Source organism: Grus americana, chromosome 2 (genome assembly GCF_028858705.1).
Source record: "Grus americana isolate bGruAme1 chromosome 2, bGruAme1.mat, whole genome shotgun sequence".
Classification (NCBI taxonomy): domain Eukaryota; kingdom Metazoa; phylum Chordata; class Aves; order Gruiformes; family Gruidae; genus Grus; species Grus americana.
The window spans coordinates 56233740-56250925 of NC_072853.1; the positions used below are offsets into that span (position 1 = coordinate 56233740).

A 17186-nucleotide genomic window follows, 5' to 3' on the forward strand; every position below is an offset into this window, starting at 1 on the left:
TCACAGGTAGTTTGTGAGGAGGAAGAGTAGAAATTCTTTAATATTGGAAACTGCATGTTTGCCTTGGTTAGTTCTAAACCAGGCAATAACTCTAATAGCATGGTATGCACTCCTTGGTGTTTGGGGTTCACAGATGCCCCTTGGTATGATAGTATGATATATTCATTTTGGAGGCTTTTTCACATCGGACATTACAGTTGGCTGTACTGTGCAGAGGTGGGACAGTGGGTAACAGACCAAGTCAGGCCTCAGCATGAACTTTTGTGACTCTCAAGCGGACAGCAGACTGGAAAAACCCTGCTTTGTAACACTGAACTTGTAGGACTTTACATTCTGTCTCTTTGGCATTTCCTTGGACATTGAAAGAGGAACCATGCACACTTGGGAATGCTGCCCGTAACAGGGTTGCAGATTTCAGCCTGGGCAGGGCTGACTAACCCAGAGCTGGAGCGACCAGGAGAGGGGATAGCTCCATGCTCAGGAAGGGTACGAGGGCTTCAACCATGGGAAACAACTTCGGCTTGCACAGGGAGGCCCAAACTCTCTCCCCAGCAAGGGTGCAAGAGCCATATTTGCTTCCCAACCATGATCTCAGGAGGTTTCACACAGGCACACAAAGGCTCAGCACCAGCAGGAATGACTGATAGCACTCAGTGAGCCCCATTAGCCCCTTGGTATTTGGGGATTTGGTCTTTAATCCCTGCCAAGCTGAGGAAGGCTTTGAAGCCAGACCTCCCACTTGCTGCCCTGCCACACAGCCACCAGGCCCTCTGCGAGACGTGGGGTGCTGCTATTTTCTCAACAGAGCTGATTGTGGCTGTGTTTTGTGGGGACCCCAATCAGACCGCTACCAGAAAGCATTAGTGGGGGCTCCATGGCAGGCTCTGGTGGAGCTGACGTGGGCACATACAAGGGAAAAGCTCTGGTTGTCCATGGACCTTTATGGCCAAAATTAAGATAGCAAACAGAGCTAGGAGTGTGTGGGGTTGGGTGATGGGCTTTGGGGATCACAGTTGTGGATGAAGGTGACTAAAAATCTCCTTAAGACCTTCTTTTGGTACTGAAGTCCTTTACAGGAGCTAGTTCATGCAATTATTTCCATTGCCTGAATGAATTATGGCAATCACTAATATTGTTACTGTAGGATAGAGGCTCTGGTAAAGAACTGGGACCTTTAATAGTTGGGTTTTATACAAATAAGGAGCAAGCAATCACAATCTAGACATAACTCCTGGGACCAGGAATAAAGCTTTTAAAAAGGTCTTCAGGGCTTTGAATCCCCCATGGAGAGATTGCACACACACACAAAAAAAAAGGATTTGTGAACTTGAAAATGTCACGCATTTTTCTGTTGAAGCTGTGCCTCGTCGCTGTTGTTAATGTGTTACTGTAACACCTGCTGGCCCTGATTAGGATTCCTCTGGGATGGTATAATCACAGAGCACAATGTGGCCACAAAGAAATTACAACTCATGATCTGCAACATATAAAGGGAATAATGATAGACTCAACCAGATATATGCTGGTTTATCCATACGTATGGCCTGTACGGATGCATTTGTGTCTTCATTTACTATTTTGTTTTAGCTCCGTAAATGTCAGTGCTCCCTTATAACTCCAAGCCCAACCGTTATAAGTTGGCTGCTCTTATGGTGTCATTGAAGTAGATCTCAAATAGGGATTTGAAATAGGAGAAAAATAACAGCTTAGGCTTAGGCTACTGTAAGATGGGCCAGCTGAGGGAAAAATTTACATTTAGATTGAGCCTCTTCACATCTTCTCTAAGTAATTGTAAACTCTCTCGTGCCTCAACCCTAGAAAAGAATTTAGGCGGCCCTGCACTGCCAAAAACTGTGCCTTATGTTTTGTAAGATGTGTGATAGCTAATCTAAGTAGTCAGGCTTAGCATCGACTTTTCATAATTGTTTGTGCAAATACAACTCAGTTATCAAATGTCTGCATTAATCAGACAAAGGATATCAGCATTGCCAAAATAAATTTGTTGTAAAAGTGTTATGTCTGATTATTTGTATTATTCAACCAACACCCAGATGTCCTATTATGTTAAGGGCTACACAAGGATATAAGAACCCGTTCCACCACCAGGGAGTGTATGACTAATTTATGATAAGAGAAAACAATTGGACATTACAAGCAAATAAAAAGAAAGGGAGAGAAGAATTAGGATAAGCGTGATAGTCTGTGCCTCCATGTTCCTATGAGAACCATTAGTGAGTTTTAAGTAAAGGAAAAAATGTTTTGATATAAATAAATAAGAAATATGATATCAGTAATCTTCACTGGGCATTTGCCTAGCCCAATGGAGATTTCTGTGGTATGTACTTAGCTTTCATAGTAGGGTCTTATTCTCATTCACACCATGCCTATTTACACCACTCTCGTAGGGATCTCCAAATGGCATCGCAGACAGCAGAGGACAGAGGAACGCGGCCAAAATGCTACAGCTGGCCTCATACCACACAAATCTGCCATCTGCACCCAGCCAGGCACGTGCCCAGTGAGGGTTACCGAGACTGCATTTCTTTGTTATTAAATGCTTTAGTCTGCCAGCACAATGTAAAGGGATCTTAGTGTGACTGAGCATTCGTCTCAGCCTAACGTGTTTTGCTGCTGCATGTATTCACTTCCACAGCTATTTTGCTTGGGCATCAATGTAAATAAATCACTTTATTAGGATGCCTAGTCGAACTGGCACTGCCTCTGAATGCAAGGGATGACAAACCTTACTGTATGTTTCAGTGAGAGGAAGATGCACAGAGCACAAGGATATATGTTTACAGAGGCATCCACTCTCCAGTCCTCTTTCTGATCTGAGGTTGCCCTGTCACATCTTGCGCCTTTAATTATTCTGAGGCTCTATTTATTGAGGCACCTCCTCAGAAGTCAGGCTGAGTTTCAGTCCTCTTTGCCTTTAGGAGCTTGTAGTCAGTGATGCACAGCGATATAACAAGACATCTTAAAAATAAAGCATTTAGCACTTGAAACAAAACATTTATTGGGAAAAAAAACCCATAAAATAGCAAAAACTGTATTTATTCATGTATTTGCAATGTAAAATTTGCAAGGTAACCACGGGAAACTAGACTCTGTCAGGCACTCAAGTGTCTCAGATTAATTCTCCCAGACAATTCCCAGCTTTTGTGAATGTGCTCCTTTTTTCACCTCTCTAATTCTTTTCCCCTCTAGTGCAAAGAAGCCTGGCACTGTCTCTCAGCTATTGTTTGTAGAAAAGTGGCTTATCTTGGGCCGTACTTTTTCCTTTCATTTTTCTTTTGGACTGTTCTGTTCATGGGGCAAAGTCAAAACAGGGCACCCATAAATTATTACAGAGCAGTTCCCCTTTCATCACAGGAATAGAACGCATTGCAAATCTCATAGGTGAAACTGGAATTCCCATCTGTTCTTGAAAGTTATAACCAAAACCAAGTGAGAGTGGCAACATAGTACAGCAAAACAACCTTTCTGATACCTCTCATCTAGGGCGACATCCATAATAATTATTGTTATTATTTCCACAATAATTACTATTTCTCAGGACAAAATACAGCAACCGCCATCTCTTTCACTCTCAAGCATTCCTGAAAAGGAGGATTAGTTGAATTGACCAGCAGTGTATTGCCAGAAAAACCCAAAAAAACAACTAAGAGCACAGCAGCTTGGTAGGAAAGTCTGATAATGTGCGATGGCCTGACACAAATGCTATGACATTAAAATGTAACAATAGTTTATATTTCATAAGTCATTCTTCTAGATCAAAATCTACCTGAGCCACTTCATATGGTTTCTATAAATTGGTTATCTCACCCAATCAACAAGCCATTACTAATGTTGTACAGGGAGGGAGAATGAGGGGGCTTACACCCGCAAGTGGGTTTGCCGTGTTTTCCTTTCCTCACAGTATTTTGTAGAAATTTTAAAGGCCTTGGCCCAACGAAGTCTTCCCGGCAGCTCTGCTAGACGTACAGAGCGGCAGCAGCAAGTGCCATCTCTGCCAGAAAAGATACTTTGCCCCGTGACCTGAAAGGCACATCTGGATGCGGGAACCGAGCCTCCCGATGCCAACGGGGCGGGGGCAGAGAACCGTGGGCAGTAACAGCAGCTGAATTTGCCAAAAGATTAAAAAAACGCACCCAGCGACAGCAACAAACCGCCCGGTGGGTGCCCTGGAGCGCGGCTTTCATCTCCTGCCCACTCGCGGAAGGACCGCACCGCCCTGCCGGGGAGGTCTGTCCCACCGGCCGGGGACGGGGAGGGACCCCGGCCACCGCCCCCCGCCGCCGGCCCCGAGCCCCGGCTTTCTCCAGGGTCCTGGAGCCGCCCCCACGCCCGGCCATCACCGCGCTCTCCCGGCTGGCGCTGCCCACGCCGGCTGCCCGGGGCGGTGCCGAGGAGCTGCTCCCTGTTCCTGGAGACCTGCAAATACAGCTCTGATTTGAATATTGTTTTTTTCACCTCTGCAGTCTTTGCAAAATAAGGACTACCTGTTGCATACTCGTGCGGTGCTGCTATTCAGCAGGATAAATCAGTTTTCCCCTCGTGTACCGAGCCAGGGAGTGCAGGGATGCCAGCGCCGCCCCAGCTCTGCCCCAGGCAGGCCGGCCCGTGCCGTTCCAGGTGCCCCACGTCGTCTGGCACCGGACCCGGACCGGGGCTGCCAGAGCCAGCTGCCTGCTCTTACCTTGGCCACCCTGACTGCCGCTGTGATGGCGTGCGGTGCCCTCAGGCTCCAGCAGTCCCTGGGGCTTTTACCTTTCGGGGTAATTGCGCCCAGATGAGCGGAGCGGGGGACCTGGAGCGCCCTAGGATGCTGCCCTCCCAAAACCCCCGGGACTGCTTTTCCCCAGGGCGCGCTGCAGTCGCTGCCGTTCAGACGTGGATGACTTGAGCATCCCAAGGACTCCATGAGCTAAGCACGCGTTTACCACCTTTTTTTTTTTTGACAGATAAGGGAGCCACCGCGGCTTGTCCAAGTTCCCGCTGTGCCCGAGCGGAGGAGTCAGAAACATCCCGGCTGCTGCTGCTCTTGCTTCTACCCATTAGGCTGTGCCTCTTTCCCACGCTTGAGCCTCTCCCTCCCTTTCATTTACTCTCCGGGTGCTTTGCAAATGTAAGGGCTGTAATTTCATATCCCCGTGCTCCAAAAGGATGGGTCCATGCCTTTTGTAGTTTAGCCACAGCCAGGAACTTGCTGATTCCCTCGGATACTCAGCCCTGCCTCTGGGTGAACCTGTGTCTGCCTTGAGCAAAGAGATAATGCGGTGGCTCTTGTTTTGTTGCTGCCGACCTCTGGAGAGAGGATTTTCATGAAGTCTGAGCTCGGAATAAAAAAAAAAAAAATACGCAGGCAACTCTGTAAGGCTGATGGCTGGGAAATTAAAATTTCTCCCCAAATGAGGCTTTCTGATAGGAAGCGGCTGGCAGAGGCGCCCCTATAATAAAGCGTGCGAGGAAAGTAGTTTGCAGGGAGAGCAGCCTGGCTGGTTGACAGAGGGGGCGGATCCTGCGCACAGGCGGGCAGCGCCGCGCCGGAGCGGCCCCGGCAGCAGCGGGGCTATTTCAGGAGCCGGGCGGAGGCGGCGGCCGGAGCTGGGGCCGGGGGCAGCCATGGGGTTAGCGGTGCCGGTGGGCTGAGCGGGGGCTTGCAAGCGGAGGCGAAAGCAGCCGGGAAACACGCCTTTGCCTCAGATTGAGGGGAAAAGGAGGGTTTGGGGTTTTTTTTTTTTGGGGGGGGGCTACATCACAACTTGAGCTGCATCAAGCTGAGCCAGGCAGAGAGGGGAGCGGGAGGGGAAGGAGAGGGAGGAGGAGGAGACGGCTGCCACCGGGGGATTTGGGCTCGTTTTATTGAAACAAATCAGTGCTCGGGAGAGAGAAGCGAGGAGGAGGAGAAGGAGGAGGAGGAGGAGGAGGTGGGGGTGGGGGGGCAGGAAGAGGGGGATCGAGAAAGAAAAGTGTGAGGGCTGTGGCTAGGAGAAGCAGAAGTGATGAGAGAGCGAGCGGGGAGGCTGGAGGAGGCTGCCCGTCCTGCTGCTGCGCCCTGCGGGGACCGCCGCTCCTGCCGCCGCCGGGCGCCCCCGCGGCCGCCGCTGCCGCCCCGCCGCCCCCGGCCCGCGCCATGGAGGCGCTGAACGGCCCCGGCCCCGGCCCGGGGCCCGGCGACGCGCTGCGGCCGCCGCCGCCGCCTTCACCCGGCCACCACCACCCGCACGCCGAGAAGAAGAGGCTGCACCGCGCCCCGTCGCCTGCCAGACCCTTCCTCAAGGACCTCCACGCCCGCGCCGCCGCCGCTAAGCCGCCGCCCGCCCCCCCCAAGTCCCCCGGCCTCCCCGGCCGGGCGCCCCCGTCGCCGCACCCGGGCGCCCACCCGCCGGCCGCGGGGCTCCTGGCGGCGCCGGGCCGCCTCTCCCGCCGCCCCGCCGCCCCGGGGGGAAAGGCCGCCGCCGCCGTCACCGCCGCCGGCAGAGCGGGCGCCAAGGCCGCCCCCTGCGCCAAGCGGGCGGCCCGCGGTCCGGAGCCGGGCCCCGGCGGCCGGGGCGGGGGGCGGCAGCCCGGCAGTGAGGCAGCCCCGCCGCCCGGCAAGGGCAGGAAGGGGAAGCGGGGCGCCGCGGCGGGCAGCGGCCATGCGGCGGCGGCGCTGGCCCGCGTCGGCCACACGGACAGCAGCTCCGACCTCTCCGACTGCCCCTCCGAGCCGCTCTCCGACGAGCAGCGCCTGGCCCCGGCCGCCAGCAGCGACGCCGAGTCCGGCACCGGCTCCAGCGACCGCGAGCGGGAGCCGCCCGCCGCCCAGCCCGCCGCCGAGCCGACCGGCACCGGCCCCGGGCGCGGAGCCCCTCCGCCCCCTGGTCCCCGCGGGGATGCGCTGCCCGCGCCCCCGGGCGGGGGGCGAGCCCCGAGCCGCGGGGAGCCGGCGGCGGCGGCCCCGGAGGAGCTGCAGCGGGAGGTGGAGGAGCTGCGCTCGGAGAACGAGTACCTCAAGGTGAGCATCGCCCGCGGAGCCCGGCCTTGGCGGGTCCCCGCCCGGGGAAGGGAAGGGACGGGAAGGGGGAGGCAGCGGTAGAGGCGCAGCCCCCTCCTGCCCGGGTCTGCGGGGTCCGCGCTGGGAGTGGCGAGGGGATTCGCGCAGTCTGAAGTCACCTCCCGTGGGACCCCCCCACCCCCGCTGGACCAAATGCCCAATTTCACCCGCGGGAGGGAACTAGGGGCAGGGAGCGCAGCCGGGCGCCTCGGCGCGCCCCCGCAAAGCGGGGCCGTGGCACGGCTTACGGACAGATAAGGGACTTAGGCGTGTGATCGCGGCTCCCTGCAAAAGCCCGATTTGTGGAGGCTGGATGAACGTAAGTCAGGTACAACGTGTACTGTGGCAACGTTACGTTTGGTTGGCGTGGTGGTAGCTCAGCAAACCCCAACTCTTTCTAAAGCACCACAAACACTCTACTGGTTAGCTGGACCTTGCTTTCCAGGAACTGTTTTCCTCAGTATCACCCATTAAGAAAAGCCAAAGAAACCGGCTCCCTCATTTGATGTGGAAAGGATGCCAGCGTTATGTTGTCCACTTACTGTGTTACTTTATCATTGGAAAGTGAAGCCACTCGTGTTGAAGTACTAATAGAAAAACAAGAGCAGAGATAAAAAGTGTCATTGCATCTTTGTACGGGTAGAAAAGTACATCTGTGTGCATTTGTCCTCGGAGAAACAGAAAAGCTAAATTCAGGCGTGCTCTGAGCTGGGTTGACCTGCGGGAACCTTTAGTTGGACTTGCACTTACAATCTGATCTTTTGGCAAAGAGGCTACATCCATAAAGATCTATAAATAAGATAAACTGAGATAATCATGTAACGGCAGCTACCGTACCGTTTGACTCTTGCTGGTGAGAACAATCTTTGTTCCCTGATTTTGGAAACACCCTGTTGTCAAGCAAAATGACCATGGAAATCCATGGGAGTTTTGCTAGGGTAAGGACTGGAGTTGGGTATAACCTTGGGAAAGAAGGGTGGTAAAGATGCAGACTGGGCTTGTTAAGGGGTTTTGGCTAAGGGACAAGAAATGATGTTCGGCATAGCGAAAGGTTAACAGCAGGGGTGCTGCAAGGTTCTTTGCTGGGTCTGGTGCTGCTTAATGAACTGGAAAAAGGAACGAGCAATGATACAGCAAAATTTTCAGATGACATTAAGATTTTTTTTATCTTAAGTCAAGCCCAGCAAAGACCAGACAGAACTTAGTTGTTGACTTACCCCCCACCCTCCTGAGGAATGAGTGAAAAATGAAGACAGAGGGTAGGAAATAAATCTCAATATTGAAAATTTGAAGCACTTTGAGAGAAGTATGCACTTTTCGGGGTTTTAAATGCATTGTGTTAACTCTGAGAAGGAGCAATGAAAATCTCTGTTCAATGTGAAACTGCAGGCAAAAATTATGTTAGATTTCAGTGGGAACTGAATAGAGAATAACAAAGAAAATATTACAATGTTTTATGGATCTGTAGCTGTGACACAGATCAGTGGGTGTACCTGAAATACTGTGGGCACTGCTGGTCATCTAGAAAAGGATAATACAGAATGAGACCAATAAAAATTATTGGCGTATAGCAATGCTTTTATAGCACTCATTGGATGGAAAACTCCGGAGTGTGTTAGGGAAATGTAACAGTCTGTAAAATGATGAGCAGCATAGAGAACCTTTATCAGAAGCTTCTGTTTTGCTTGGCAGCCCAGAAACAAGAGGAGATATAATGAAATCTGAATTGATAATAGGAATTGTTTTAGGAGTGGGTGAACTGGCACTGCCATTAGAAGTCATGCAGACCAAAAGCCCAAGAGCATCTCTTTGCATTACAGGATTTGCACAATTATAATACTTAAACTTTAACCCATTATGAAGAATGTGTTAAGCCTCCTATTTCATACTGAAATTAAATTTTAACTATGGGAAACTGGAGGGAAAAAAAAAAAGAGTTTGTCTGAATTGTCTAGGACTGACCGCTGTTAGGGTGTCCCACCTGAGGGACTTTCTGATCACGGGACCTGATTGTCATTGGCAAGTCCTGGGTAAAGAACTTTGTTCTACATCATTTCAAACTTCTCATGTTGTGCAACAGTGTCTTCAGGTCTTTCACCTTGATGTCTTCATCATCTACAGCAATTGTGTCCCAGCCCTTTTTTGATTTGGACTATGACTTTTTCAGGCTACAAGTATTTCTGAGACCAGTAGGATAATACAGACTGATTTCTTGGGGCTCTGTGTCTTAGCTGACTGCCAGTGGGCATGTCCTGGTTCCTGGAAAGCCATGAGCTCACACTGTCACCTCTTCTGAGGGGAATGAGTATGTGGTCTGTCTGCTCTCCTTGGCCACCCGGGTGCATGAAGTCTTAGCAGTTCTGCTCCTCTCTTGAAACGGTTGGAAGCAGCCCAGCGGTGCAAAAGTTATTGGGAAAATTCACAAACTTCATTTTCCTTTCCTAGGGAAACCTATAAAAATCTTCTGCAAATCAAAACCACAGCATCGCCTGAGTTGTTTACTTGTGGGTTTGTTCGTCGTGTTTCTTACAACGCAGTTCTCTTGGGTGGTATTGGAGCGAGCTGTGTTTCTCCTTTAACTGGAGGGGGCTAAGGGATAATGGGGAAGCTGTCAGCTGTAAATAGACAAATGATTAGATAAATCCCAGAAGAAACTTAATTTCTTGAGCATGGCCATATGCTGAATTTTTGTAGTTTTCACTCCTCCTTATCCCTCCCTGCAGCTGGAGTGCAACAGTAAGTGCGCATAATTTTAAAGCCTGTTTCAGGGAAATTTATCTTTCACATAGGAAGGTCTTTCACATATCTTTCACATGTCTAGAACATAGGTTATAGAACATAGTGTATATATATGCATATACATAGACTTAGTGCTAAAGATTACTGGAGATTAAAGGGCTACCAAAAAACCCAAACCAAACACAATTGTTTGTTTTTATTTCTACTTAAGAAGTGCTTGGAAGTCTCCCAGAATGCTCCATGGAAGCCTTTGCAGAGCAAACTGTTGGTGCTGCAGACGTCTCAGACTTCATATACTGTGAGCCAGATCTCAACCTGATGTCAAGTTACCACCTTATATATTTCCAGGGGCTGTGACTTTACCCTAGATGAGACTTTGACTCCAGCCGTGGCCAACTATCTGTAAAGTTAAATCTGTAGGTGAAGCGGCCAAGGAGAAGTGTTTACATTGCAAAGTGTCTCTTCTACTACCTCTGAAATTTCATCATTGATTTCATTTTCATATATTTCTTGTGTAACCTTATTTCAGCTACCTATGGGGCAAGACTGTAACACTACAGCAGCATTTAGAAGGTATCTCTTATTTGCTGATGTGTAAGAGAGAAATTGTGTTGTGGTACCTGGCTCTGTGGAGCCAGGAGATCATCGCTAAGTGCTAGTGGAAGGTAAAATTTTACTTATTGCTAGCCAGTCTTGTTAGTAATAGCAAAATACTGCCCACACAAGTGATTGTTTTTCAGGATTACTTTAAAGTGTCCAGCACGTGGAGAAGCATCATGCACTACACAAGTCCTTGGGAAACTTTGAAAGAAACTTTCTGGTGTAGAGCTCGCTGAAGGATGAGGAATCCTAAGGAAAAGGGCCCAAATTTTAGCAATGAAAAATGCTCTTGCTTTATCTCGGCCAAAGTTTAATTCAGACTCTTTTGATTAAATAAGCGTGCTAGCAGAAACAGCAGTGGTATTTTTGTCATGACACACGCCCCTTTTCTCTTTGCATCCTTCATGGCCACAATGTGAAAGCAGCCTTCTACGTGAGGCGTAACACTTCGTACAGCCCTTAAAACAAAACTGGTGCTTGCTCGGCTTTGCTTTACCGGGCCTCCTCTTTGTGCGCGTGTTGGTGTAAGTTCAACACACCAGAAATACTTCTAAAGTGTGTACTAGCACAAAAATACATTCTAAACTATGTTGGATTTATTAGATAATGGTCTTGTTTATCTTGCTTTGTCTTTATTCTTTCTATATTCATTTTTATCTGAGACATATGCTGGATATAAATTGAATAAGGGGTCACTCCAGGCCCGTTATTCTACTCTGATACATCTAAAGGATGTTCGTTTTTGTTTAAAATCACAGTGTGTGTCATATGAGGTTACATTGTATTTCTCAGCTCCCTTGAAACTGTACATCTTTGACTCTGTAGGCCTGGGATGAACTCATGAGGAGTAATACCACCGTTTCTTTTATTAACCTGCAGGGAGTTGTGTATGTCAAAGGGTTTTGAAGAGCAAAAATGACGTGAAGTGATAGGAGCAATTTTTTTCCATTTAGTGAAGGTTACCGGGGTTAGCAAAACAAAGCTCGTCCCCTGTCTCTGCTTGACATGCTGATTTTCCCACCTGGTGACTGGCGGTCCCGAAGAGGATGGAGGCGATAACCCTGCCTGGGGCACAGAACCCACGTGGCTGGGCTCGGCCGGAGGGACGGTCAGCTGTTGGAGGGAGATGTCACTTTGGGGGAGAATAGCGAGCCCATGTGCCTTGTTAGCCCCAGCTGTGTCCCCGTCAACCCCTGCGCTGCCCGGAGGGGATTAGCTGCGCGATGCACCAGGCAGTAGTTTCCCTTGGTGGCCCTCAATAGACGGTATCAATGTTGCACCAGCCAGATGACTGCTCGAAACGGCTTCAGCCGCCCCAGTCGAGGGAGTGCGTTGAAACAATGGTGGGGTGCTTGAATGGCGCAGAAAAGCTGCCAGACGCTGCTCTCGCTCTCGGATCCTGCAAACTTAAACCAGCCCTGAAGTCAACAGGTGCTCACGTTCCTACGATTTTTTGGTTCTCATCTTGGTTGGTGCACAAGCTTCAATGTCAGGTTGGTGCATGACTTGTAGTTTGATTTGAGAGCTAAACAATAATATCAGGGGCCCAGGGACTTTAGGTTCATTAACATATTTTGCAAGAGGCAAAAATAATGGTTGTTGCTTTCTTACCAATCAAAGCCTTTTAGAGCATATTTATCCCCACTGCGATTCTGCTGTAAAGTGATATGGGGGATGTGTTTATTCCTTAGCAGCAGCAGCATCTCCTACATACAGACGGTTTGAGATATTTAAAATACGAAAACAGAGATTACATAAAATCACAGTTCGTGAATCTTAGATTTATCAAGGACTTTCTGGAAGTTGTGGATTCGTCAACACAATAGCAGCCACCCACTGTAATTTTCACCCCTCCTTCTTTCCTCAATCTCCCCTCATTTGATTTAATGTATATTAAATAACCTTCTATTTAGAAAATATGACTTTTGGCTGAATTAATAAATGCTTACATTTTGTACATAGACAATTTAATTTCATCCTTCATTTGCATTTTCTTAAATACTATACAGTTTGTTGGTTTTGTATATTTTTGTCTTCCTAGTTTGCAGATGTTTCCAAGTTAGTATATAACTTCTGGACACTGATGTGTTCTAATTCACTGAAGCCTAAAGACTTTCAGTTTGCTAATATAAGTAACTATAAATGCATAGTAATTAATTCAGTATCCATACATCTTTTATGCTATTTTCTTCATGTAATTTCTCCCTACTAGTAATTTCCAAAATTCCTTCTTTTTTTTTTTTTTTTGACTTGTGGTTGAGTTCCAGTTTTTAGTGTCTATTCACACTCTGAGTTAAGAGCTTTTTCTATATTAGCTGGTAATTCAGCTCAGTGGGGGTAGATCAGCAGGCTGACCTTGATGCAGCTGGTGCTGATGCCTCCACCTCTGTCTTTATATGCAGTTTAGGGGTCTTACTTTGGACTGTATTTAGTCTGGCCCCTTGAATGAAATATCTCCAATTGTGCATGTGTTTTACAGTTGTCCAGAGGACTCAAGAGTAATGGAGCACATTTGGTGCACCCCTGGAGTGTAGATCTCTGTTTATTTTATTTCAGAAGGAATCCGGTTCTTGCGCTCTCTGTGGGCTGAATGAGTGCGCAGTCGGTGGGGATGACTGGAAAATTTACTTTCAGACCTCGTTATGGATCTCAACCAGACTGGCTGGGTAGACACAGCCCTGCGGTTGTACAAGTATTCCTGGTCCTTTCAGTGGGCATGACTCATAAGAGTATGGGTTACTTAGTGTAATAGCTGCATGGCCTGACTCTTTCTCTCTCTCTCTTTTTTTTTTTTTTAAAGAATCCTAAACAAGGCATATTCCTATAATTTACCCTTAATTACACTTCATTAGAAATTAAATCAATAATAAGCAAGCATGACATCAGTAAAGGTATTAATGAGATAATGGCTTCTCTTCTGCCAGGCAAGTCTTCAATTTGCTCAGTACAGATGTGAAATGACACCATCAGTATGTGTTTGGGCTACGCGGCGATGTAAACTGCACACAGGCTTTCCTCCTTCAGCCATCTCACCTTGGCTTGGTAGACTGACAGGGAAACAGTGAATCCTAATTCTGTTGCTTTTGTACTGGAGTCTGGGGGAATCCTGCAAATGCAGCAGCTATTGAAGTGTGGCTTTGTGTTCATACAGCAACCACATGAATCTCAGGTGAGCGATCCCTATTAGACCCCAAATAACTGGCCTTTAGGAAGTCATTTGGGCCAAGTACCAGAAACCATAAGTGGTTAGACTCAGGAGCACGAGCGACTTGGATTTCTACTGCAAATTTGAAAAGAGCTGCCAGTTAGAAAGTTGCTTTCTTTCCCACACTTCCATTTCTTCTTTCCGATGACCAGGGTGACATCTGGAAAGAAAAGCAGGTTAGCTTTTTCCTAAGCAATATTCTTTCTTCAAGGACTCTCTGCCTGGTGCTGTTCTTACTGAAACTAATAACATAATTACCATTAAATTAAAAGGGATGAAGAGAAGGCTCTCATCCCCTACAGGAACGTACAGCAAAGTGAAGCTTCTTATGCCAGCACTTAACCTCCTAATTTCAATTGCCACTTTGGGATGCAGGAACAGGTCCTCCCTGTTTAAGGAAGGCAGCAGGCTCTCCTTTTTTTAGATGCACAAAGAGGGATGGCTGTTTTCTTACTTGTTTATGTTAATTACTTTTAAGTGCCTATTCTGATCTCTTTTTTCAGTTTTACAATATAAAGTCCACGGTATGAAGCTCAATACCTCCCGAGAGAAAGAACTTTAATTTTCACTCTCAATAATAATAGTAATAAGAACAATACATTTTAGTGAAGTCAGGGATTGGGTTTATCTAGTATTTGCAACTGCCTCGCAGCCAAAGCATCTTTTTTGTCAACTACCGAGTTTGAGATTTTTAAGGTTCTGGCTTTGCTGCATTTACCTTTGATTTCACTAGTGATTGACATGTTTTCCTTCAAAGTGGTAGGTTTGCCAGTTCAGTAAGTGGGACCATCATTGTTTCAGTTGTAATTTCTGCTTCCCTGGGTCTTTAACTTAGCTTCCTGTGTTTTGTGTGCATGCATCACTTGAAGAGGAGTTTAAGCTGTCCTGGTTTTGTAGGTGTAAGCATAAAGTCTCTGACTTAGGAGATGCTAACACAAGGTTTCAGTGACTACGGCAGAATCACAGGTACCTACCCAGGAGAATAAGCCGTTATGAACTGGAAGCATCTACACCCTTGCGACTCGTTTTGTGGCCTGTATTGAGAGCAAGATTATGTCTTTAGTGTAACTAGTAAAGGATTATCCCAGCATCCATAATTGCATGCTATCATACAAAATTTGAACCACGTATCATTTTCCTATATTTTGGCATTTCAGAGGTGAAATGCTCGTGTATATATATATTTAATATCTAAAAATAGGACTTCATCTTGCTAATCAAAAAGATTTAATCTGTCCCATTTGGGTTTTTCCTCCCTGGGTTAGACAGACTACGTAGGTCCAAGCCCAGGCATTGCAGTAATACAGCAGAAACTGGGCTGGCACTGCGTGCAGCCCATATGGTGAGGTTTCTGCTCCTTATACGGTCAAAATTGTTTGTGCCCTCATTGTGTTTGCATGTATGTTGCCGTGTTTTAAAGCTTGTCCAGAGGATGCTGTATTCCTAAATACAAGGGGTCAGGATACAGTCTGATTTCTATATGAAAGTTTTGGAGTAAAAAGAAAATTTAAGTGTGGAAAAGAAAATTCAGTCAAAAAAACCCTCACACAGTTCTCCTCTCAGATTTTGAAAGTACAGCTTTCTTGATTTTATCCTAAACTTTAGTTTATCTGCAAAATTACAGTAGAGAAAAACAAACCGTGTGTTTATAACCAAAACCAGAAGTAAGCATAACAAAAAAAAAAAAATCACAGACATGCAGAGTTGTGCTGTTAAGGGAGATTGAGAAAACTTCAGTTTTTCTGGAGGTAAAAGACAGGCCTATGTCCTGAAATATAACTCATGCCAACATGTGCAGCTCTTTGGGGAACTTCTGTGATGGGAGGAAAGACATTGGATTCAAGACTCCAACAGAGACAGAGTGACTCTTAAGGCTGGGAGAGCTCCCATGCCTACTGAGAGGATTTGGGAATATTCAGTTTCAATGGGATGACTGTTTCAGGGACTGAGTTGTTTAAAGTGATGTGAATTTCACTTTCCAAATTTAGTTGTAATAAATACTTTGAAGTGAAATATCGTGGATTATTTGTCTTTAGAAACCAATCAGATTTACTAATTCCAAAATCTGATATAGATAAGAAGAAGGTTTAAGAGATGAGCAGTAACATTAGAATTGCTCTTTGCAGGTCACTTAATACACGAAAGCCATTGCTTAGTTCTTAAATATAAACATCAGATTATAAACCAGATCCCATTAATTTGATGATGACAGATGTTTTCCTTTATTGTGGATTTGTGTTTCAAAATTCTCAATTTACAACCAAATTATTAATCTAACATTAGCATTCTGAAGGTGATATTAAAAAGTTAATTGAACTTAAGTCTAGTTGATTTAGCTTCAACTCCTGAGTCTGCAGACAGCCCTAACCAATAATTCTGGTCCTGTTCATCCCAGAGGGCTGTATTAGCTCTGACAGGTAAAGACTGTACTTTTGGTGTGAGTACCTTAGCCAAAATACCTAGTTAATAAACTGGTGACACAAAACTGTACTCCTTTTCTTAGATTCAGAAGCCACCGCTACTCTCTAACCAGTTTCTAAACCCTTGACATTTTCTTCTGCATCTCCATCTTTACTGGGTAAACTTTTACTTTGCCTCTTGAAAGTGTCTATAAATGTGAAGCATAGTGAAAAAGTATGTACTTTAAAAAGAAAAACAGGTCTCCCCCCCAATTCACTCAAGCACAAAAATATCAATCATTTATCAAAACTTCACCACTGTGTTGGCTGTAAACTGGCCAGAGTATTTGGCTATACCCTGAGGAAGAGCAGATAGGGCGCAGACCGTAAATTGTTTTGAAAGAATCCTGCTGAGTTTGGTCTGCAGAGCTCGTTTGCTTCCTTGCAGTCTGCTGTTTGTGGTTAATTAATGTATTTGCAACTTCTGAGGATGTCATTGCTGTAAGGGTAACTTCTGTTACTGTGCTTACACTATTCCTTTTCAGGCAGTGTATGGCGCGAGCGTGCTCCAGTTCACTGGGGAGTAACCCTTGAGCTTCTCCATCCCCACAAATATCCTACTCCTGCAGCTGTTCCAGGGAGACTGTGGGACAGGATGCCCCTACGGCAGAAATCTGAATATAGTGAGAATGTGTAGAGATATAGTGGGCTTGTGAGAACGCCCGTCTGTCCTTCCTGAGCATCTAGGGAGAACTGTGTAGAGCCCTGGGAGGGCTGTACTGGTGGAGCAAAGCCTTGCTGCTGAGTCCAGAGTGGTCATTTTGGAAATAACAAGCCTTGTGCTTACCCAAAATTTGACTTATGCTGGCTCAACTAACCGATGTTAAAACATAGCTTTTTAAATACTGGAGGCTTTGTATGTGGATGGGATTTTGGTAGGAGTAACACTATAATTTTAACATAACTATGTTAATGAGGCTAAAGAAGTTTGACATGACTTCCTTTGGTCAGGGCTGTGCTCAGAGACAAGATCTGTCCTTCATTTGTTACTAAAGCTGCAGTGGAGCAAGATGAATACAGGGACAATCATGACCATGCATCCATTCAGGCCATGGGAAGGAGGACTGGCTGAGAGGACTACCAGGGGGATGTAGGCAGGCATGTTCATGGAGGGACCAGACAGAGATGGTCCAGCCTGGTGGGT

At 46.8% G+C, this 17186-nt stretch overlaps 1 protein-coding gene across 7 annotated transcripts in view; it reads left to right on the top strand.

The window, feature by feature from the left end:
• The first annotated feature begins 5959 nt into the window (after positions 1-5959).
• Positions 5960-17186, top strand: part of MTCL1 (microtubule crosslinking factor 1) — a 110522-nt gene continuing 99295 nt past the window's right edge. For all 7 annotated transcript variants that reach the window (XM_054813982.1, XM_054813985.1, XM_054813986.1 and 4 more), the window contains exon 1: positions 5960-7000. In XM_054813982.1, coding sequence (XP_054669957.1) covers positions 6137-7000 — 864 coding nt within the window. In that variant the 5' untranslated portion in view covers positions 5960-6136. The remainder of the gene's footprint in view (positions 7001-17186) is intronic.